This window comes from Mixophyes fleayi, chromosome 12, assembly GCF_038048845.1.
Source record: "Mixophyes fleayi isolate aMixFle1 chromosome 12, aMixFle1.hap1, whole genome shotgun sequence".
Classification (NCBI taxonomy): domain Eukaryota; kingdom Metazoa; phylum Chordata; class Amphibia; order Anura; family Limnodynastidae; genus Mixophyes; species Mixophyes fleayi.
The window spans coordinates 79,095,886-79,119,269 of NC_134413.1; the positions used below are offsets into that span (position 1 = coordinate 79,095,886).

General features: G+C 40.7%; 2 protein-coding genes across 2 annotated transcripts in view; one reads left to right on the top strand and one right to left on the bottom strand.

The window, feature by feature from the left end:
* Nucleotides 1-16: 16 nt before the first annotated feature.
* LOC142109077 (NACHT, LRR and PYD domains-containing protein 3-like) lies at nucleotides 17-23,197 on the bottom strand. The gene is made up of 10 exons (XM_075193107.1): nucleotides 23,093-23,197; nucleotides 21,818-21,888; nucleotides 19,586-19,746; nucleotides 17,802-17,976; nucleotides 10,877-10,942; nucleotides 8,180-9,887; nucleotides 6,188-6,274; nucleotides 4,786-4,971; nucleotides 1,811-1,975; nucleotides 17-316 (listed from the first exon to the last, which is right to left on the bottom strand). The coding sequence occupies exons 2-10, from the start codon at nucleotides 21,843-21,845 to the stop codon at nucleotides 226-228; spliced, it is 2,667 nt and encodes an 888-aa protein (XP_075049208.1). The 5' UTR covers nucleotides 21,846-21,888; nucleotides 23,093-23,197; the 3' UTR covers nucleotides 17-225.
* LOC142109079 (SLAM family member 8-like) overlaps nucleotides 659-23,384 on the top strand; it is a 42,353-nt gene continuing 19,627 nt past the window's right edge. The window contains exon 1 of the mRNA XM_075193109.1: nucleotides 659-1,626. The gene's annotated coding sequence lies outside the window, so the exon portion shown is untranslated. The remainder of the gene's footprint in view (nucleotides 1,627-23,384) is intronic.

The following is a 23,384-nucleotide window of genomic DNA, read 5'->3' on the forward strand; positions in this document are numbered from 1 at the left end:
AAAAAGAGGTCTGATGAATGAAATATCATTTTAATTAATAAATAATAAAGTTTTATTTGACTTTAAAAAAAAATTACTTGCGGATTAGAGTGCTTTTGCTTTGAACATTCCAATCTGTGCAGGTGAGAGTTCGCTGATCAGGCATAAACACATTGGAGTGTTTTGGTTTTTCTGGATTTACTGTTACACGGACGGTCACGTGGCTGGACATTGGTATCTCTGTGTTTATCCGGTAATAACTTGTAAACCTGTTTTGTGGGCTTCCAGACGTTTAAAATTGTCTTCTGTTTCCTTAGAAAACTCATTTAGATCAACCCTAGGATGAGAAAGCAGAATACTGTGATTGGTGATTGTCATGTGTTAGAAAACAACATAATTTAAGATTGTGGTTCTGATTAATTTTCAAGTTTTGCTTTTGTAAGAATGTTAAAGTATTGGTAATTTAAAACAGTGGCAAAGGGGAGTTGAGACGAGATACTAAATTTTATGAAGTCTTGTAGCTCAAGTTATAATGACACAGCTTACTATAAGCAGAATTAAAATCTAATTAAATTAGATTTTATTTCATATAATAATATATTTAAATGTGTTGACAGATGTGGATACTGAGCATATACTGTATATGGTGTTCCTGATTTTGTTTGGCACCACAAGTAAGGGCATCTGGGTGGCTTATTATTTCGGAGATTGGGTCACTCACGTTGAATGCTTCAAGTTATGTTGATGTTAGACTGACTTTCTGCACACATTAGATTACTTTACTATGTTATTAAGATCATTGCCACATATAAAGTGGATAAAAGATTATAATTGGTTAACATGCCATGTACAGACATTACATACGAATATTAAACATGACAAAGGAATTCAAGCAGTAGAATATTTGTACAAAAATATCATGAGAACCCTAGTGTATATAGTTGATAAATATTACTTTATGCCACTTCCAAGACTGTGTACATGTTAGAATTTGGCTAAATCAACCTCCACTCCATCCAGCTAATATTACGTTCATGCTCTGCAAAATTAAATCTTGTTTTCATAGAAAAGATTCATAAACTGGCATCATATCACTGAGTTAGGAAATTCTGCACCTTATTAAGAACACTCTGTTCCCCCCCAATTCAAGCAGAGCTGCCAATCACCTTGAGCAATACTTGCTCATCCCACTAGGAACACCATGTTGGCATGCAGTTGATGTCAACACAATCTCTCAACAAACGGAGCAAAGTTTGCAACATTACAATGACAGTTGTGAACATAATCATCATCATCACCATTTCATTTTATAGTGCCACCAATTCTGGAGCGCTGCACAGAAAATATTTGCCAGTCACATCAGTCCCTGCCCCATTGGAGCTTACAGTATATATTCCCAAACGCACACACAGACACATACTAGGGTTAATTTTGTCAGCAGCCAATTAACCTACTACTACTATGTTTTTGGAAGGTGGGAGGAAATAGGAGCAGCTAGAGGAAACCCACGCAAACACGGGGAGAACATACAAACTCCCCACAGATAAGGCCCTGACCGAAATTGAACTCATGACCCCAGCACTGTAAGGCAGAGGTGCTAGCCACTGTGCCACCATGCTGCCCAACGTAACACCCTGCAGACCACTTGTAAGTAACTCAGAATGTATTAACCTTACATGTTATGATGCAAAGTTTACTTTTACTTAAAATCAAATTCCTGCATATGCCAATGACTATATATGTAACATTGGATGTTCTATATGTATAACCGAATGAGTGTGCACTGATTTGTGTAAAACGCATCTGATCCCATCATGTTTTAAATAAATACCTGATCTCTTTGAGGCTTGTTGACTTCAGTATGAGGTCCCTGATGTGCCTGGCACCGGCATCGGTGAAGTAATTAAGGCCCAGATTCAGGTGTGTCAGGTTTCTGTTGTTACTCAAGGTGACCAGTAATGAAGAATATTCATCTGTCAGCTTCACCTGCTGGAGCCTACGAGAGACAAGTAAAACCGGTATGTATATAGCAGTTAGATAGCATTCAAAACATAGCCTTAAAAATAATAAATACAATATGTCATTGCAGGAGTTCACTATAGTACAAAAAGATATTATAAACCACTGCAGTCTATATCAGTCTATCAGACTATAAAGGTCAGTAACTCAACAGATATGGCTATTTTTCTGCCAAGTGCATATCAAAGATCACGCACTCTTTGGTCAGTGCGGTTTCGATTGTATTCCGGAATGTGAATGTGATTCCGTAAACAGGTTGCTTCAAATTCCAACCTACTTCCAATTTTTTGACAACCCTGTTAATTATTTTAACTTTTACATTTTTCTCCTAAAATATTTTTGTTTGTTTTGTTTAAGCCACTATCATTTTACGACCAATCACATTCGATCTTATTGTTTTCCAGATGTTTACAAAATAGCAGAGAATCCTAACGGAACTTCTCACACCAAACAAGTTTTGTTCTAAAAGAAGAAAAAAAGTCAGATACCAGCTTTAATACGTTTCACTGGCATCCAGCTTCATCAGAGCTTGATGCCAGTGAAACGCGTTAAAGCTGATATTAGAATTTTAGGAGAAAGGACCCATTGGGAGCTTACTGTCCCCAGACTGCAGATGGGGAAACAGTGTCTTCTTTTGTATTTGAGTGGCCTTACCTAAAAGACGGGTTAAGGCATCATGTGTACTATTCTAATTTGCCAGCGTGATAATGCAATTTGCTAGTATTTTTTTATTATAATAAAACTTGTTTGATGTGAGATATTCCTTGAGGACTCTCTGTTATTTTGCAAACACCTGGAAAACAATAAGAGTGAATGTAATTGCTCACCAAAGAGGAACAGCCAAAAGGATTCTCATGGCTAATTATTCTGAAATGTAAGGTGAGCAGGCATTAATCTCGTTATTTCAAATTTAACAAAACCGTGCACACTGTTGGTGTTTCCTGTTTTACATGTGGGCCGAAGGCTTACAATTACAAAAGTGACAATGTGTGGAGTAGCTTTTGGGGATCCTTCAATTCTCTTGGCAACAAGTAGAACTCAGTTCTCATAAGAATCTGGTGCCGGTTGGAACATTTATATTCATTTTATGCCTGTGGGTACAGAGTTATACCCCATTCATACTGCACCAAAATCCCGGGTTTTTCCCGGGGCGAGCTGAAACGACCCGGGTCTTGGTGCGGTATGAATGGTACAAGTGAAAAATCCCGGGTGTAAAAACCCGGGTCTTTAACCGGGGATTTATCGAGGGGTAATTCCCGGGTCGGACCCGGGTTGCCTGTACTATGAATGGTGCAACCTGGGTTTTTGCATGGGGGAGGGGGAGGGAGGGAGAGAGGGAGAGATTTTTTCATATTCCAGCCAATGAAAAGTGCTCTGGTGATGACTCCCACAAATTGCCAGGGCACAGACTTGTGCAGTATGAATGGTGTTTCTGAGCTGGGACGCTCCGAGCCCCTGCAAAAACCCGGCTTCAAAAACCCAGGATATTGTCGGGGCGGCAGTATGAAAGTGGTATTACACACTTTTCCTCCATTGAGCGCAGAACACAACGATCTAGCTAGCTCTCCACCCCTCATATTTTGCATGCACAGGATTGCCACCACCTTAAGCTTTAAACCATGCACTTATCCATGTAAACAGGTGGCAATGTGATAAAACAGGTACATGATGATGATGAGCAATGTGGGATCACTGCATCCATCTGGACCCCAGCGAATCTTGCAAACAGCACATATAAGTGTGTAACTCCATAGCTCATCGTTACGTTATATAAGAAGTTTTGATTACTGTGGGTATTTTTAAATAACCGGGATGAAAAACGCAACTTAATTACTAGCATTGCATTTCGTTGTACAACTTGCACTTAACCACGGCAACCAATGAACAATTATCTGTTATCTCTCTACCACGAGTAAGACAATGAAATTAAATGTGCGTATAAACGCAGTGTCATAAACGGAGCCCTTATATCTCCTTGATTAAGACTTTTGTGTATGACTTCTATGTGGTTCAGAGATCTCACCAGGTGGGGGGGAGGCTTTTCTGATCCATACACACTAACTCATTTCTAAAAGCCATTCGCAGTAGATCGCTAAAAAGCAGAGGAATAATAACTATTATTTTTTATTGGTACATAAGAAATGTTTTCCTTACAAAGATTTTCAGCCTTGTGACCCTTGCTGGCTTGGTATTGTGTCAGTACAATCAGTGGTAACATCCTGGCTTCATAGATAGGTTGTGTAGATATATTCCCATCTTTCTAACAATACATTTCTCTCATTTCAGCTATAATAACCATTTCTCTGCTTTCTCCAACCAAAATTTTTTTCACCCCGTCTTGTTTTATTCACTTTCTTCTGCTACGTCACAAACTATGATAATATCATCATCATCATTTATTTATATAGCGTCACTAATTCCGCAGCGCTGTACAGAGAACACACTCACATCAGTCCCTGCCCCATCGGAGCTTACAGTCTAAATGACCTAACATACACACGCACACACACACAGAGACTAGGGTCAATTTGATAGCAGCCAATTAACCTACTAGTATGTTTTTGGAGTGTGGGAGGAAACTGGAGCACCCGGAGGAAACCCACGCAAACATGGGGAGAACATACAAACTCCACACAGATAAAGCTATGGTCGGGAATTGAACTGATGACCCCAGTGCTGTGAGGCAGAAGTGCTAACCACTAGGCCAACCGTGCTGCCCCATTGCAATCTTTACATTTTTCTAATATATTTGTCACATGCTCCTACAAATGCTTGGACAATACTCACAGCAAATGTGTTATCCTGCACGTTTTACTGGACAGAGCAGTCATCAGGTCACAGAAGTGTTTTCCGGCTAGGTTGTTCCGGGAAAGGTCAAGTTCCTGCAGGACCTGCTTACCGCTAGACTCGTTGCTACTTAATGCACAAGCCAACAGCATACAAGATCTCTCCGTTAGAGAATTATTCCTCAAGCTGGGGAAAAACAGATATTCTATATTATGTACATAAAATGTTTTGCATTGGAAAGCACACTGTTATATGGAAATGTGTAAATCATCATCATCAATTTATATAGCGCCACTAATTCCACAGCGCTGTACAGAGAACTCATTCACATCAGTCCCTTCCCCATTGGAGCTTACAGTCTAAATTCTCTAATATAGACACACAGACAGACATAGAGGGAGAGACTAGGGTTAATTTTGATAGCAGCCAATTAACCTACCAGTATGTTTTTGGAGTGTGGGAGGAAACCGGAGCACACCCACGCAAACACAGGGAGAACATACAAACTCCACACAGATAAGGCCATGGTCGGGATTTGAACGCATGACCCCAGTGCTGTGAGGCAGAAGTGCTAACCACTAGGCCACCATGCTGCCCATAAAAGGTTTCCTGTTCAATGAGAAATTACTGTAATGAAAGTAATGAAAATGTAAAGGGAGGCTTGAGGGGAATAAATATGGCTGAAATGGCTCGCTGAGACTTGTGGTTCCTCAATATTGCAGTTGCACAATAGTATAGAATCTATTTTTGACTTTTAGTGATAACCAGCCCAGATTATAGCCCAGGGTATAATTATTAATCAAATTTGCAATAATAATTATTGTTAATATATTATTAATTGGGCGGGCAGTGGAGAGAGTCGAACGTCATTTATTTATATCACTTTATTGTTAAACACTAGAGATACACCCTCATCGTCATCCATTTGCTGATGATGACTGCAGTATCTTTACTCTCCAGAAGCATCTGCATTCTGAATATTAAGTTATTTAAGATACATGCAACTCAAAATTCACAAATAAAAATGTGCCTGTCCGCACGCATCGTAGCTTGTAAGTTCGCATGTAAATAAATCAGGACCATTTTCTATGCTTCTTCAATATGGATATTTTTCCCTAACCCCAGGGAATAATCTGCCCACAGATTTATATTTTCCACGATCTTCGTTTCATCATTATCCCTGCACACTGAAAGTTACTCTCCTTTAGATTGTAAGCTCATACGGCTTTCTCTTGTCTCAGTGTTTGTTTCATGGCTGCAATACAACCCCTCCATATTATACAGCGATGCATTTTATGTTAGCGTTATATAAATGCTGAATAATTAATAATCTTCTTAGTTTATAAGGACCATGGTGGAAAGCTGAGGAGTGAAAACTAAAATGTTGAACTTGGAGTCTTACCTCAATTTCTTGATCCTGCAGGTATTATTAACTAGCACGCAATAGATAATCTGCATATCTTCATCCTTCAAGTCGTTCTGGGTAAGACTGTAGAGAGCAAATAATAGAGATCATATTAAATAAAGAGAGAGAATAAAGTTTAACATATATTCACAAAGCATATTTTAAAGGGCACTTTCACATGTAAAGAGAATCAATGCTACCTAACCACTCTTTAGCCCATTGTGCTGGCTAGTTCCTTCTCCGTATATATAGTCTGCCTGACACAGGACTATTTTTAGCTACAAACAGGGGAGGAACAGTGCATCGCCGGCCCCGTAGCAAAATTTGGGTAGGCCGCTGTGCCCATAAGGCCTCCTGCTATGCACTGGGAGAAACAGAAAGGGTGCCTTTTCCGAGCATGAGCGGTCCAGGGCATACTACTGCTGCCACAGTAGCTCTGCATTTGTCACAACTCCTAGGGCACTGAACAGGTACATAGGTGACAGACATTACAACTCCCCTTTTTTCAGTCACATTGAACAGTTCCAACTTAACCTGTACCAGATACTTTTTCATGTTCAATACTCTACTATTCCTGGATTAATACTTAATACACCCAATTTATAGTGCTGGTGTTGTTGCATTTGGACGGAATTTGTTCACAATGGAACTGACAGACAATTTTTTTGGTGCCGATAGTGGGATGGAAATTTCTATGAAGCAGCAGTATATGCTGACACCCAAATAATGGGAGGTTGATATGAATGAAAAGGACATTTTGGGCCTCATTTAGCATTGGACATTTAGAGTTGGGCATATTTTGCTCTCCAAACATACATGTAAAGGCCTACTTACAAGTGTATATTGAGTTGTACGTATCTCCAGATAGGTACAACTCAAAAACAGCAGAATTTATGCCTCAGATGTACATGAGGAATGCAAATATTTATACTTAAGTCTAATGATATCGTAAGGAGGCAGATTTACAGTGATAATGTAACAGAGAAGAGTACTTGGACAGTGTTACTAATAAATGTGAAAAGTCACATTTTTTATATAATGAAATACAAACATCCACACCTTCATTGTAGCATTTCTATTGGGCTTGCCCTCCCCGATTCCATCTCTCCAGGCATAGGGGCATGCTAGTTTAAGATGCAATGAATAAAGAAGCCGGCACGACTTGATGACATCACTGGAAACCGCAACGTTGTTATAGGTGCTGTTAAGGGGGTAATGTAAGTACGCGGCCATGGACAATGCGCAGTGCTTTGTAAAGTACATTGTCCATGGCCGCATACTTACCCTTAATAGCACCGATAACAGCGTTGCAGTTTCCAGTGACGTCATCAAGTTGCACCGGCTTCTTCATTCATCGCGATTGCTTGCAGTCGGTGGGCACATCAGTCATCCTGCAGCCCCGTCGGGAAGGAGCTCTTTGGCGTCAGGATGTCGGGGTAAATCTTGTCGGAATAGTCAGCATCATTATTCCGTACCCCACCCCAAAAAGTAACCAATTATACCACATAGCGACAAAGCAACAGAGCAACAAATATTGAAAACATTATTTTTTGGTGGTAAACAATTGTTTGACTGCTGGAAGGAAGCCTCGCACCAACACGACATTATGACAATGCATTTTTGGTCTATTTAACAAACAATTTGCTAATATATAAAAACTGCTACACATTGCAAAACAGACTCACGCAACACCTTGCTAGTAGACTATAAATTCCAAGATATTTATAAATAAAGTGTGGAATGGTAACCTGCAAAATAGCAAAACGAAAAGTGGAACTTGAAGATTATGTTGCCGGAACTTTTGGAGTGTGGGAGGAAACCAGAGCACCCAGAGGAAATCCACGCAAACACAGGAAGAACATACAAACTCCTCACAGATAAGGCCATAGTCAGGAATTGAACTCATGACCCCAGTCTAGTGTGCCCAAAAAATATTTTAGCAACAAATTCAATAATTATTTAAAACAAGGGAATTTTTTTAACAGCTACCTGAGATCCTCTATGTTGTGGAGAACTGGCGCAAGCTTCTCTAGTCCTTCATGCTGAATAAAACAAGTGTCTAGATCAAGACTTTCTATTTCACCGCATGCTTCAAGGACAAAAGACAGAACAGTGCAGTCCAAAGGTGTGAGATGGTATTCTGAAAATTCAAACTCTTTGCTCGATCCAAAAAATTCTGCCACTAGTTTTTTGTTCCGTGTCTCGAAGAGGTAGGCAAAAATATTCAGGGCCTTTCTTTTATCGTCATGGTCCCTCTCTTGCTTCATAACTAAGGGAGTTAACCTACTGAGCCAGCTAATGACGTGTTTTGAAGCCTGAGTTGATAACTCTCCCAGATAAGGCATTAGAAGGGACCTTGTCGAGTCATCTGACAGACCGGATAGGAAACGGAGAAATATCTCAGCACGGCCATCAGTAAATGTCCCGGCTTGATCAAGAGATTTCTGCATTCTCTCTGGTTTATAGTCGAGAAAATGGACTAAGGCCGCAACAAACTCTTGAATTGTAAGGTGGAAGAAGGTGAAGTTCACATCTGAGGATTGAAGAGATTCAGTCAAAAAACTTGACAGAAGATGTAAGGAGGTGTCCACGTGAAATGTTTCCATATGGCGAGCTTGAAAAGTAAGTAGATGATTCATAACTCCATGTTCTGCCATCCACCCTATTGATTTCATCAGTTCCCGAGCACCGCATTTATCCTGGTTGTGATTGGACAGAATGTTGGCAATAAAAGTCACAAAGAGTTGTGTCACCGTTTTGGGCAATAAGAGCTTCTGGTCATTGTTTGTTGGTTGTTCCTTGAAGCACTTTGATAATACTGTACATATGATCCAACAATATGATGGTATATAACAGAACGTGTATAGAGTGTCATTCTGCCTCACATGACAAAACGCCTTTTCTGACAGTTCCTTTGTTTCGAAAAAATTGTCAAAGTACATTTGCCTTTCTTTGGGAAAGAAGCCCATGATCTCAGATACTCGTTTAAAAACTCCAATATCAATTGAGGCCAGTTTGGTTGGACGACTGGTTATTAGCACCGAGCAACCACTAAGAAGTGATTGTCTCACCAAACTAACCACAATCAAACCAACCTTTTGGATACTTTTGGCATTGGAAGACAATTGAGTTGTCTTGAAATCCATTGTGTGAATACTTTCATCTAAGCCATCAAATATGAAGAGAAGTTTTGCTGGATCTTCTAAGATATTTCCAAGCTGACTCCCCAGATAAGGATACTCCTTCAGGATTATAGACTCCAGGCTGACCTCTTTCAGAATGTTAAGATCACGGAATTTGAAGAAGAAGATAAAAGCAAATCTCTGATAGAGTTTTCCATTCACCCAGTCAAAGACAAACTTTTGCATCAGCGTGGTCTTCCCTACTCCTGGTACTCCACCCACTATTACCGAATGTGGTACAGAACTTGAACGGTGGCACCAACGGAACAACTTGTTGGGGGTAATGAGCTCCAGTCTATTCTGTGCTTTTTGCAGATAATGCTCATGCTTCCCTCCAGTCTCTAGGACCTCATGCTGAGATCGATTTCTAAATTGTTGGCTTGAGACCACTATTAGATCCAAATATCGCTCAGAAATGTTGAAACTCTGAGGCGTCTGCACTGTTCCTGGGGCATTATTTTCAATCAAATTTTGAGTTTTGCCTAGAAGATTTTGCTTGTGCCAATCCTGAATTTCTGGAAGAGAAACAAACAAAAAAATAATAACAATGGCCGCCTGTTGCCCATTACTGTTCTAGCGCCATGCTGACATTTTCCGCAGTACCTTTCTATCAATCTTGGGTCTATATCATGCCTTGAAACACAATTACAATGACCTATAGTGGTAGGGAATGTTAGTGCACTGTATAATAAAACAAATTATAAATACTTTTGAAAAAATGGGCAGTGTGTCCACTCCACAAATTCTCAAACAGCTTCAGTACCAGCTGGGGTTAGTTTCAACTAAAACAGTGAGACCACAAGCATGGGTTTCCTCTCCGATAGGGAAAAACAGTACCGGGCTTGTCATACTACATGTTCGTGATTGTCTGAAGGTAATGCAACACAACACAGTGCATTTATTACATATTAAGACAGTAAGATAAGAGTCATAATTTATCTAAAAGAAATGTGATCCATCTGTATTTGGATGCAAATTCTCTCCCTGATGCATGTCCATACATTAATTTGGCATCTTTTGGTTTCCTACTTAGAGTCCATGATTGGCATATAGTTTCCTCTTGGGAGTGTGCTTTGCTCGCTAATTTCTAACTTGAACTTGATGGTGATATTGACTGTTTACCATAATGCCCTGACCTGTAGCACGGTGAACCAAGCCATGAATTTGACTTTTGATTTAATTTTGAGCTAGTCCTCTGGTTATTGACTTATGATTTTGTAACATATTTTGTCTGAATCTATTCCAATACAGAATGTTTCTAACTTCCAGGGGCTGTGTGTTTAAGACCTGGTGGTTCCAGACTACCTGGGATCTCCACATGAAGGCAAATATCTGTCTGTTTACCATTGTTGGTGTTACTCATGATAGATTTCCTTAGTCTACTTTATTGTGCAAGAGAAAATATGATATAATATAATTTATTTATAGTCTTGGGTATTGTATTCTGATCATTTCAATTCATTTTCTAATTATCTTACTTAAGTAAAGATCTAGAGTTATTTACTTTTGAGGTCTGGATGGAGATGATGCCCATTTTCGTCCAACAGAATCTGGCCTACAAGACCGTGACCTATAAAAAAAAAAATTAGTCAATAATTATTTATTTTGTATTTTATTGCAAGCTAAGAAATTTGAAGATAGCATAAGAACCACGGAAAAGGGAGGATTTTCCTTCAATTCTTTTTTTATTTAATGACAACCGGGCTATCAGACTGGTGGCCTGCAGGTCAGATATGACCCTCCAACATTTTTTTGGTTCCCATCGTCCTTGAAAGCTCCGTAGACTATATTGGTTGACACAGTTTGTTTTTTTTAGTGTTAGGCTGGCAAATATAAAGCTATGACAGGGAAGAGGTTCCCTTTAAGGAAATGCTTGACCAGCATTGATGTATAAAATAAACTAAGAAAAGGCTTTTGATCTTCTGGGGTCACGTTCCCCATCTTAAAGAGATATGTTCATTAAAAGTATTTGACATTTACATGAATATTAATTGTTTTCTCCAACAGTCTCTATTTCATGTCACATTTTACAGTACTGTAAACAATCGGTAGATAAATATTTTACAATTTAATGTAGTTATGTCATCAATAATTCTACCTTATGATATATTGCCAAAAGGATCCTTTCTGCTGAGATTTTTACCTAAACCTCCGGTTGTGTACGTCAATAATTAGACTTTATAACTTTATAGTAACTAGTAGTCAGTACTTTAGTCTATACCTTGTATCACTTGTCCACATCCATAGAAAGCTGGAAATCCGTGTTATCTTGTTCTATTTTCTAGTGCATGTATTGGTAAACGTAAGCACCTATATACCTCTGTTTGCTGGATACAGCTAACTCTTGTTGCTACAATGGCTTTCTGGCTGTTACATGGCTTCTCCAGGATCTCAAAGTGATGTGTTTCCCTGTAGGCCAACAACCCTGCCACAGCAGCACCATTCCACTGACATATTCAGAAATATCAGTGCAAATAACTTGATTATTTCAACCTATTCTGTGGCAGGCTTGTAAACCAGTTCCTAGCTGAGGAGGGCTTTTCCCCCAAGCAAAAGTGGAATAAGAGAAGAAATTCTTGTTGTATGATATGGTCTAAGTGGAAATAAGCAGTAGGAGAAGTGACGATAAGGCTTGCCATCGTATACCAGCCAAATTTGACCCACGGTGGCGGTGGTAGTCATTTAAACAACTATCTAACAACTGCACAAGAACAATGGCTATAAGCCCTACAATAATAAAATTACTATTTATCCCATAAGAGAGAAGATGTTTATCCGAATCTTTCAATGACTGTAAACTGTAAAATCAGAATAAGCTAAACAGCTACACTGCAAAATGACGTCATTTACTAAGGACATACTGAAGATGGAGGTTTTAAAGTGGCAATACTCGAACCCCACGCCTGTATATCATTATACATAGCATGGGGTTCGGGTATTGCCACTTTAAAATCTCCATTTTCAGTATGTCCTTATAAATGCTTATATGGTAAGCAGTCATTTATTATTGTAGGGCTTATAGCCATTGCTATTGTGCAGTCATTGAAAATCTCGTCTCCGTTCACCCGAACCCCACCCCATGGTGGTATGCCCATAAAATGAAAATATATCTTCTCCATTATACTAATATAATACAACCGTGTCTGTCTTGAAACGTAAAGATAGACTTTGTTAGTCTAAGGAACATCAAAATACTCTCTCTGACTAAACTGAACTGGCAATGGAAGTATAATTATTAGGGATGTGCACCGGCGACTTTCGGTGTCTCGTGTTTTGTGTTTTGGATTCGGATTTTTGTGATGTTTTGGGTTCGGATTTATTTCGCAAAACACCTGCCGAAAGGTTTTGGTTCAGATTTAAGGTTTTGGATTCAGATTTTTTTTGTGAAAAAAGCATAAAAAGTTCAAAAATCAAGTTTTTGGGCTTATTTTCACTCCTACGCTATTATTAACCTCAATAACATTCAATAACAATCATTTCCACTAATTTACAGTGTATTCTGAACACCTCACAATATAGTTATTAGTCCAAAACGTTGCAACGAGGTATCTTTCTGGACTGCGTAGTGGAGTGGTCCCCACAATATAATAAGAAAACCATCAACTGGTCTTAATCGCACCAAAAAATGTACCTGGACTGCGTAGAGGAGTGGTCACCACAATATAATAAGAAAACCATCAACTGGTCTTAATCGCACCAAAAAATGTACCTGGACTGCGTAGAGGAGTGGTCACCACAATATAATAAGAAAACCATCAACTGGTCTTAATCGCACCAAAAAATGTACCTGGACTGCGTAGAGGAGTGGGTCACCACAATATAATTTAAAAACCCTGAACTTGTATGATTTGCACCAATAAATGTATCTGGACTGCGTAGTGGAGTGGTCCCCACAATATAATAAGAAAACCATCAACTGGTCTTAATCGCACCAAAAAATGTACCTGGACTGCGTGGAGGAGTGGGTCACCACAATATAATTTAAAAACCCTGAACTTCTATGATTCGCACCAATAAATATATCTGGACTGCGTAGAGGAGTGGGTCACCACAATATAATAAGAAAACCATCAACTGGTCTTAATCGCACCAATAAATGTATCTGGACTGCGTAGAGGAGTGGGTCACCACAATATAATTTAAAAACCCTGAACTTGTATGAATCGCACCAATAAATGTATCTGGACTGCGTAGAGAAGTGGTCACCACAATATAATTAATAAAAAACCCTCCACGGGTCTGAATTTCCCCCAAAAAAATTCTGGACTGTGTAGTGGGTGGCCCCGGTACTAAATTTGATACCTGGGCCACAATACCTCCTCCAAGTTCCAAGTGTAGTGCTTATAACATATTAACACTACACTAAATCTAGCACTTCAAACCCTCTTGTTTTAAATAATGACAGGGCATTTAACTTTTGATTAAATTTTTTGAATTTGTTGACATTTTCTTTTACTTTTTGAACATGGCAAACGACTCTTGAATGGTCACATAATGCCAAAAAAATAGTTGCAAGATGGAATTGTCCTTGGGACCTCCCACCCACCCTTATGCACACTTTAACAAACCAATCATTTCAGCGACAGGGCCTACCAAACAACTGTGGCTGAAATGATTGGTTTGTTTGGGCCCCCACACCAAAATAACAATTCATCTTTCCCTGTACAAACTAAACAGGCTCTACTGAGGAAAGATGTCGTCCTCATCCTCAACCTCTGATTCCTCTCCCCCTACAGTGTGTACTTCCTCCTCCTCACACATTATCAATTCGTCCCCGCTGGACTCCACAACCACAGGTCCCTCTGTACTATCTGGAGGGCAGTGCTGTACTTCATTGAGGAATTAATTATTCATTTTTATAAACATCATTTTTTCAACGTTGTGATGAAGCAACCTCCTTCGCCGCTCACTAACCAGGCTCCCCGCTGCACTAAAAACTCTTTCCGAGTACACACTGGAGGGGGGACAACTCAGAGCCAGTTTGAGCCAGGTGCTTCCAAACTGCCTTTTTTTCCTGCCAGTAACAATATGGACTGTCTGACATGTCTATTTGGATGGTGTCAGCAAAATAATCCTCCACCATTTTTTCAATTGTGACAGCATCCAATGCAGCGACAGTAAACATGTCTGCAATGGTTGGCAGGTCCTTCAGTCCGGACCAGATGTTATCAGCATCCCCGCCAGCGGCTCTTTAAGGAAAACTGAGCTTTTTCCTCGCAGCCATAGATGGGGAAGAAAATGAGGGTGGAGCTGTTGGCATGTCACGGTCCTCTTCAGAGGACAATCTCCTGACCAGAAGGTCTTTGCACCGCCGGAAACAGAGACACAACATACGCTTTAAACCGAGGATCGAGCACGTGGCCAGAATGTATTTAAAAGAGTGACCACCCTCGGATCCTGGCAAAGCGTACGAAGGGCTTCATCCACAAGAGCTACATGCTTTGTTGGATCGCAAAGCTTTACCAGCTCCTCCCTCACTTTCTCCAGCTGCTTCTGCAACAGCCTGATCAGGGGAATGACCTGACTCAAGCTGGCAGTGTCGGAACTGACTTCTCGTGTGGCAAGTTCAAACGGCTGGAGAACCTTGCACAACACGGAAATCAGTCTCCACTGCGCTTGACTCAGGCGCATCCCCACTCCTTTGCCTATGTCGTAGGTGGCTGTGTAGGCCTGAATGGCCTTTTGCTGCTCCTCCATCCTCTGCAGCATATAGAGGGTGGAGTTCCAGCGCGTCACAACCTCTTGTCTGAGGTGATGGCAGGGCAGGTTCATGCTTTTTTGATGTGCCTCTAGTCTGCGGTAGGCACTGGCTGAATGCCGAAAACGTCCAGCAATTTTGCGCGCCACCGCAAGCATCTCCTGCACACCCCTGTCACTCTTGAGGTAATGCTGCACCACCAAATTAATGGTGTGTGCAAAACATGGGACGTGCTGGAAATTGCCCATATTTAATGCCCGCACAATGTTACTGGCATTGTCTGACACCACAAATCCCCATGAGAGTCTAAGTGGGGTAAGCCACTGGGAGATAATTTCCCTCAGTTTCTCTAATATGTTGTCAGCGTTGTGCCTCTTATTAAAGCCTGTAATACACAATGTTGCCTGCCTTTGCACGAGCAGCCATTTTGTAGATGCTGCTACTGATGCAGCTGTTGCTGCGGAAGGCAATGCATCTACCCAGTGGGCTGTCACAGTCATATAGTCCTTCGTTTGCCCAGAACCACTTGTCCACATGTCCGTGGTTAAGTGGACAGTGGGTACAACCGCATTTTTCAAAGCACTGAGGACACTTGATCGTACTTCTCTGTACATTTTTGGTATCGCCTGCCTAGTGAAGTGGAATCTCGATGGGATTTGGTACCGGGGACACAATACCTCCATCAACCCTCTTAATCCCACTCCACTGATGGCGGACACTAGGCGCACGTCTAACACCAACATTGCAGTTACAGCCACAGTTATACGCTTTGCAATAGGGTGACTACTATCGTATTTTGTGGTCATGGCAAACGACTGTTGGACGGTCAATTGTTTTGTGAAAGACTTAGCGGTCTTATGACTTCCCCTCTGGGAAGATGACCGACTAACAGCAGCAACAGCAGCAGTGGCAGTAGTAGGCGTACCGCTGCAGGATTCCTCGGATGAATCCCATATTGGAGAGGACTTAGTCTGGCTGCTGACTTGGGCTGCAGGACTGAATCTGATGGAGATCGTGGAGGAAGTTGACGAGGAGGGTGTTGCTGGTGTGTATCCAACTGGACCACGGGATTTAGGTGTCCTGTACCGATGACGGTCCTAGCTCCAGTTCCTGAACTAACCACTGAACTATGAAGGTTATTCAGGTGACGTATAAGGGAGGATGTCCCTAGGTGGACAAGATCCTTACCCCTGCTTATTTGAGCTCTACAAAAGCTACATATGGCCATACATTGGTTGTCCGGATTTGGATAAAAATAACTCCAGACCGAAGAGGTGCATTTTTTGGTCTTCTGACCAGGCATGACGATGGGCTTTTTCATCCCATGAACATCAGCTGTTTCCCCCCCTGGTGCCTCATTTACAATAACCACATCACCATCCTCATCATCAAGTTCCTCCACAGCGACAGCTACATCATCAATAGCCTCCTCCTGAGCCACCTCTTCCCGTACAGTGATGGGAAGGTCAGGCTTGACAACCACCAAAACCCTTGGACTCGCCTTGGGGATTTGTGATAATTTCACTTTAGAAGGCAGAGTTGTTTGCTGTTTTGTTGCTGACAGCATAACTCTCTTCAATTTTTTGTAGGGGGGGAGGAGGAGGAGGGCTAAGATCCTTGGGTGAAGATGGACCACTAGTCATGAACACGGGCCAGGGCCTAAGCCGTTCCTTGCCACTACGTGTCGTAAATGGCATATTGCCAACTTTACGTTTCTCCTCAGATGATTTTAAGTTTCTCTTTTTGCTTTTTTTTGAGAACTTGGGCTTTTTGGATTTTACATGCCCTGTACTAGGAGATTGGGCATTGGGCTTGGAAGACGACGTTGATGGCATTTCATCGTCTATGTCATGACTTAGTGGCAGCAGCTTCAGCATTAGGAGGAAGTGGGTCTGGATCTTTTCCTACTTTATCCTCCAAATTTTTGGTCTCCATTATATGTAGCACAAGATACTGCAGAATGTGTGAACCTGGTAATATTGCAGACAGTACCAATGGACTTATACTGCAGGATTGGTTTTGCAAATTTTGTTGTAATTCATTTTTTTTAAAAAAAATTTTTAGAACTTTTTTTAAAATTTTTTAAACACTTGGGAATAATGGGGAAATAACTATGCCCTTAGAAGCACCAGAGCACAGGACCACTGGACCACTGGACTGAACAGGACACAGCACAGGACCCAGCAGCACCACTGAACTCAAAACTGACAGAGCACAGCACACAGCACCACTGGACTGATACTGCAGAACACAGCACAGAACTAAACAGCACAGCACGAGATCTACCAGGACAGAGGACCACCTAACACACCCTCCCTCTACCCTGATCAATGCCGAGTGAAGATGGCGGTGACTAGCGGGGAATTAATAGGTTCCGAGTATCGCGAGATCCGAGAGCGGGATTATGACTCAGAGCCTCGGTTTCAAGTTTTCATTTGGCGCCAATACCCGGATCTGTCTCGGATCGGAAAGGTTCGGGTGGGCTCGGATTCACAAAATCCGAGTGCGCTCATCTCTAATAATTATGTTTTCTTTAAATTTCCCCAGTTGTCTACCCTTGATCGTTTTGTGGTCTGAATTAATATGCATGAGAATATAAACTTCTAGCTTAATAGGAACTAGTAACTGCTATGTAGATGATTTGTAGACCTTAATACACCATGTAAGATTATTGTAAAATGCCATAAAGATGAATTGCTACAATTATTTACAATACATGTCCTTGGCTTACCGATGTGGCAGATTTCACCCAACACGCCAAGTAAATTAGGAAGTGGATGATCCCTCTGAAGAACATGGAGACTTTGGAACAATCCTACTACAGCGTCTTTTCCCATGTCCATGATATCTTGTATCAAAATTTCGGAGAATACAGGGCCTAATGTCTTTTCTATAGATGAGTAGCACTAAAAAAAAAAGCCAAATAATTATTTTAGGTTTGAGAAAACAATATAGAAAATGTGTATAACCCAGTTTGACAGGTTTCTTTTTTGGAGAAGACGCACATTTTTTTAGAAAGTTTTGTCATAGTTTTCATCGGACTGCACTCTTACACACTGCCAAATGATGGCAATTTTTAATTCTTCAAAACGGTGGGCCTCCTCTGACCAAAATATATATTTTTATCTTCTATATTGACTTTTATTTGGTTTCAAAGCAAAAAGGAATAACAGTCCGTGAAAAATAACATTCAGAGTATTCTAATAAGGCAAAATAATCTAATCATAGTTTGCATGGACAAATGTTAAAAAAAACACTTCAAAACTTTAAATACCTTGGGGTAAATGTATTAACATGCGGGTTCTTCAACACCCGCGAGTTCAACGTCTACGGCGATTAAATTTAAAGCGGCGCAGCATTGTAAAGGGAAACTCCCCTTATCTGTTGCATACTCTTAGCGTCTACAAGCAATGCAATTTGTGGGTCCTTCACATAGAAGACTGGAAACTTTAAATGATTGTGCCAATGAGCGGTGTAGTTGAATATTCATGTAATTCAACTATCTCTGTTTTCAATACGTAACTGGTACCAGGGCCATCTTAACAACATTATGGGCCCCCGGGCAAAGCAGTGCACCGGGGCCCCTAGATATAGATATCGATATCGATATAGATATATACAGATACAGATATAGATATAGATATATATAGATAGAGATAGATAGATGTACTTGCTCAGTGACCCTTGTAGGTTTTTTTTGCAGGTTTTATCTTTTTCAGGATTATTTATTCTAATTAAGAGCCGTGCCTATGGGGCCCCCTTGCCCGTGTGATCCCCCAGGCAGCTGCCCATCGTGCCCAATGGAAAAGATGGCCCCGACTGGTACTATTTAGCCATCACAGTTTACTCTACAGATTGAGTTCTACAACCACTACCGGAGTCATTTCCACTTGTGGGGGAAAACATGGGGATGTGATGCCTGAGATCCTGCTACAGGATGGAAAGGCTACGGGTTAGATTTATCAATCCTTCTAAAAAGGAAAAGTGAAGGTGTTGCTCATAGCAACTAAACAGATTCTAGAATGTACTACGTAAATGATATCTAGAGTCTGAATGGTTGCCATGGGCAACGCCTCCACTTTTCCTATTTAGAAGGTTTTAATACATCTACCCCTATAGATCTTATCATTACCAGACCAGCTTTCCCAAATAAGCAAAAAAAAATGTGTATAAACAGTTTATTAGGATACATATAAGTAGACCAAACCTCTTTTAAAGTACATATATTTGATAATAGCAAAAGTTTCCTGGACCTTGGCCGCTGTAAATACTATAATATATAGATATAGAATTAAGGTGGAGTGTGCATGACTTCTGTTTCCACTGTGGGAGAGGTCCACGGTAATTCTATACCCACTATGTATAAACCAGCTGGGAATGAACTACATGTCCCAGCATGCTATGTTAGTGGCTGTTATGAAATGCTAGGACTGCAGATGACAAACACACAGAGACTCATATGTAGAACTGGGGCACAGGATTCTGGTGTGATTCACATTTAAATACTTTTCTTACTGTGTTAAACTGGATGTTCTGAGAATGCATTTCACTCAGGACGGTCAGGCGTCCTAAGCACTTGACGAGGTACACCAGATCGCTCTTGAAATACTCATATAACATCCGAATTTCATGCCATTCATACTCAGAAAGTTGCAAGCGGAACTGCTCGATGTCTTCTGTTTAATGGAGAAAACGATAGAATACTTTTCACCTTTGAGAAACATTTCTATTTAGACCTATAATTCACTTATGTAGATCCCCTAGAATATCAGTATTTGCCTCACATCCACAAATGTCTCAGAATGTAACGAAACGCGTTAAGGGTCAGTATGAACCAAAGAATATGTCGGAAAACAGCACATTTTAGTTTGTGCCAATATGCTGATTACTCCACCTAGTGTATACATGGCTGTAGACCCTCACTCCGCTTTTGAAAATTGCCCTTGTGAAAATACTCTGTTTAACTATTTTAGGGAAATGGAAATTAGTTTGAGGCAAACCATATAAACTTCACACCAGTCTTGCCTCCTACCACCGTAGAAGCACCCTCTTTGATAATTTCCTGAAAGTATGAGGGCATAAGGACTATCGTTATACACGTGTCACAATTTTGCAATTTAATTTTTAACACTGCAATTTCTCTGCTTTGCTGCAGCAAAGGCTTCTGGGAGGTGCAAAATGCATGCCATAGACTGTACAGGATGGCTCCAACTACAGGTAGAGAACCTGGAAAATTCAAATAATTTTTAGAAAGTAAGGTGGATTTGAAGCCACCCACTGTCCTGAGAATGAGCCCCAATATGTTCAATTTCCACTGTTTGAACTCTGGGAATTATCTAATGCTGCAATACATTTGTGGGGTTTTGATTGGCCACTTCTTCCTTTGATATTTGTGTATTTGTCAAGATTCCCAGCTTGACACTTGGCATAGGAGAGAGGATAGTCCATAGTTTGTTTCGACCATACAGTATGGGTATGCATGATTTTTAATCACCCTTTGGAATTAATTAATTAATCGCTCAAGTAAACTATATGTCCCAAATCTCCATAACTCTAATACATTCAATTTGAAAAGGTAACAAATTAAAAACCTTTACCAAGTATGTATGATTTTATCATTTGAAAGGTTCCTCATGGTTCACTGAAATAGTTACTCTGTGCTGCTGGGGGACACTACTTCTTCCACTATATAACTCTCAGTCTGTGGCAGCACGGTGGCTAAGTGGTTAGCACTTCTGCTTTACAGGCACTGGGGTCATGAGTTCAATTCCCGACCATGGACTTATCTGTGAGGAGTTTGTATGTTCTCCCCGTGTTTGCATGGGTTTCCTCCGGGTGCTCCGGTTTCCTCCCACACTTCAAAAACATACTGGTAGGTTAATTGGCTGCTAACAAATTGACCCTAGTCTCTCTGTCTCTCTCTGTCTGTGTGTGTGTGAGGGAATTTAGACTGTAAGCTCCAATGGGGCAGGGACTGAAGTGAGTGAGTTCTCTGTACAGCGCTGCGGAATTAGTGGCGCTATATAAATAAATGGTGATGATGATGGCTTCCTGCTGCCTCCATTCCCATCCTCACATCATGTCACTGCCCCTGTCACATGCAACCCTGTCCTTACTAACACATCACTCATCTCCTTATATACTCTGTGCTGCTGTGGGACCCTGCTCCTTCTACTATATAACTCTCAGTCTGTGGCTTCCTGCTGCCTTCATTCCCCTCCTCACATCATGTCACTGCCCCTGTCACATGCAACCCTGTCCTTACTAACACATCACTCATCTCCTTATATACTCTGTGCTGCTGTGGGACCCTGCTCCTTCTACTATATAACTCTCAGTCTGTGGCTTCCTGCTGCCTCCATTTCCCTCCTCACATCATGTCACTGCCCCAGTCACATACAGCCCTGTCCTCACTGACACATCACTCATCTCCTGATATACTCTGTGCTGCTGGAGGACCCTGCTCCTTCCACTATATAACTCTCAGTCTGTGGCTTCCTGCTGCCTCCATTCCTCTCCTCACATCATGTCACTGCCCCTGTCACATGCAGCCCTGTCTTCACTAACACATCACTCATCTCCTGATATACTCTGTGCTGCTGGGGGACCCTGCTCCTTCCACTATATAACTCTCAGTCTGTGGCTTCCTGCTGCCTCCATTCCCCTCCTCACATCATGTCACTGACGCTGTCAGTATGGTTCTCTCAGTCCGTAGTCAAATGCCCTTTACATTGCGATTCTACTAACCTTCGGTGACAATTCTTCTCTCTGCCATTGTTTTGATCTTTAAGCAGCTGATGAAGTCAGGAAATTTTCATCTAAACACAATGATAACACAATGAATAATGTATTGTTCTATTTCTCTGAGATAATACACATTTGTTTATATGACGTCTACAGGATGTTTGTATATTTTAATAAAAACAAAAGCTAATAAAATTTGGATGAGAATTCAATAATTTGTTGCTTCATCCTAATTTCAGCAGCCGAGGAATTCTTGGCTAGAGATCTAATAGTAGAGGGGTATCCAGGAAGGGACGTCATCGGGAAATTCTGGGGTTTTCACAAGTTCTTGCATTTTTCTACAAACTGAACTCTGAGAATTCTAAACGATGTTCTAAAAAACACCCCAAAATCCAGTCCTACATACTGTAGTTTAACACTCCCCTGGTGGGGTAGGCTTTGTCCATACATGCATGTAATAACAGGTATTTTTATTACATTTTTACCTTTTATTTGTTTTATATTTTTGTTTTTGCAAATGAGATGAAGGAGACAGATTCAGCGGATATTCTAGTAGTGTAAACAGAGCAAGTCAGAGAACGGTTGAGCTGGGTCACTGTCTCTGATAGGAGCTTGCCCCGGTGAATAGTCTATAGTAAAGTGATCGCAATCGCGTTAGCTGTCGGGGGACAAGTTCCGAAAAGCTAAGCTATTGCCGCTTTCTAAAGACACCTTTCTAAAGACACCTATGGAACAGTATCTACGAAGATGTTGGGACAGCAGCAGATACTCCCTGGTAATATATAGGAATGATATTTTAAAATGCGGTAATCCCCCCCAAAACTGTAATTTTCGGGGGATAAACCCTCATAAATAGCCCCATAGTTTTAAATATACATGTCAACCCATTGACACGTGCTTTTATGCATATTCATAAAACACAGATTTAGGCTAATTCTACATTTATTTGAAATGGCCATTAAGGTGAACGAAGAGGCAATGTACTACGTGAAAACATTTAACCGCCCCCAATCACAGCTTCAATGACATCATTTAAAGTATTGTTTTTTGGGTCTGTGTTTCTCTCGTAGATCTAAATCACAGACACATTGTACTTTGCACCTCTATAGGAACAACACACCTGAACCTATATGAAACATAATATAAACGTAAACTGTATTACTAGAGTTTTGTTTTTGCTTTTCATACTACCACCAAATTCCCAGCCCTCATACGTGAATTACTCAACACCGTTTTATTTAGGATCTGAGTCTGATATTTAATAATCCAAACATTTACCTTGCGGACTCTTTTGTCACTTCAAAGTGAAACCTCAGACTCCCCGGCTACACCCAACAGGGAAGTGACAAGGTTCTAGTTAACCGTTTGTGGTCATGACAGGAAATATACTGAAGGATTTTTTTTCCTTTTGCCTGGAAGGTAAATGCAATATTTATTTTAACTGAACATGTCAACTATTTCATATTGAACCTGTCACCATAAATAAACTGATTCAGTAATATATTATAAGCTACTTAAATGCAGGGTTTTGTTAAGAGGTACAATGCAGGGTTAACCTGAGAACAAGTTA

Coding starts and splice junctions, on each gene's coding strand:
- LOC142109077 (XM_075193107.1), bottom strand. CDS start 21,845: ATGGCAGAGAGAAGAATTGTCACCGAAG. Junction 4,972..6,187: donor TGCAGGATCAAGAAATTGAG/GTAAGACTCCAA, acceptor GTTTTTCCCCAG/CTTGAGGAATAATTCTCTAA. Junction 1,976..4,785: donor TGCAGGATAACACATTTGCT/GTGAGTATTGTC, acceptor TGTCTCTCGTAG/GCTCCAGCAGGTGAAGCTGA.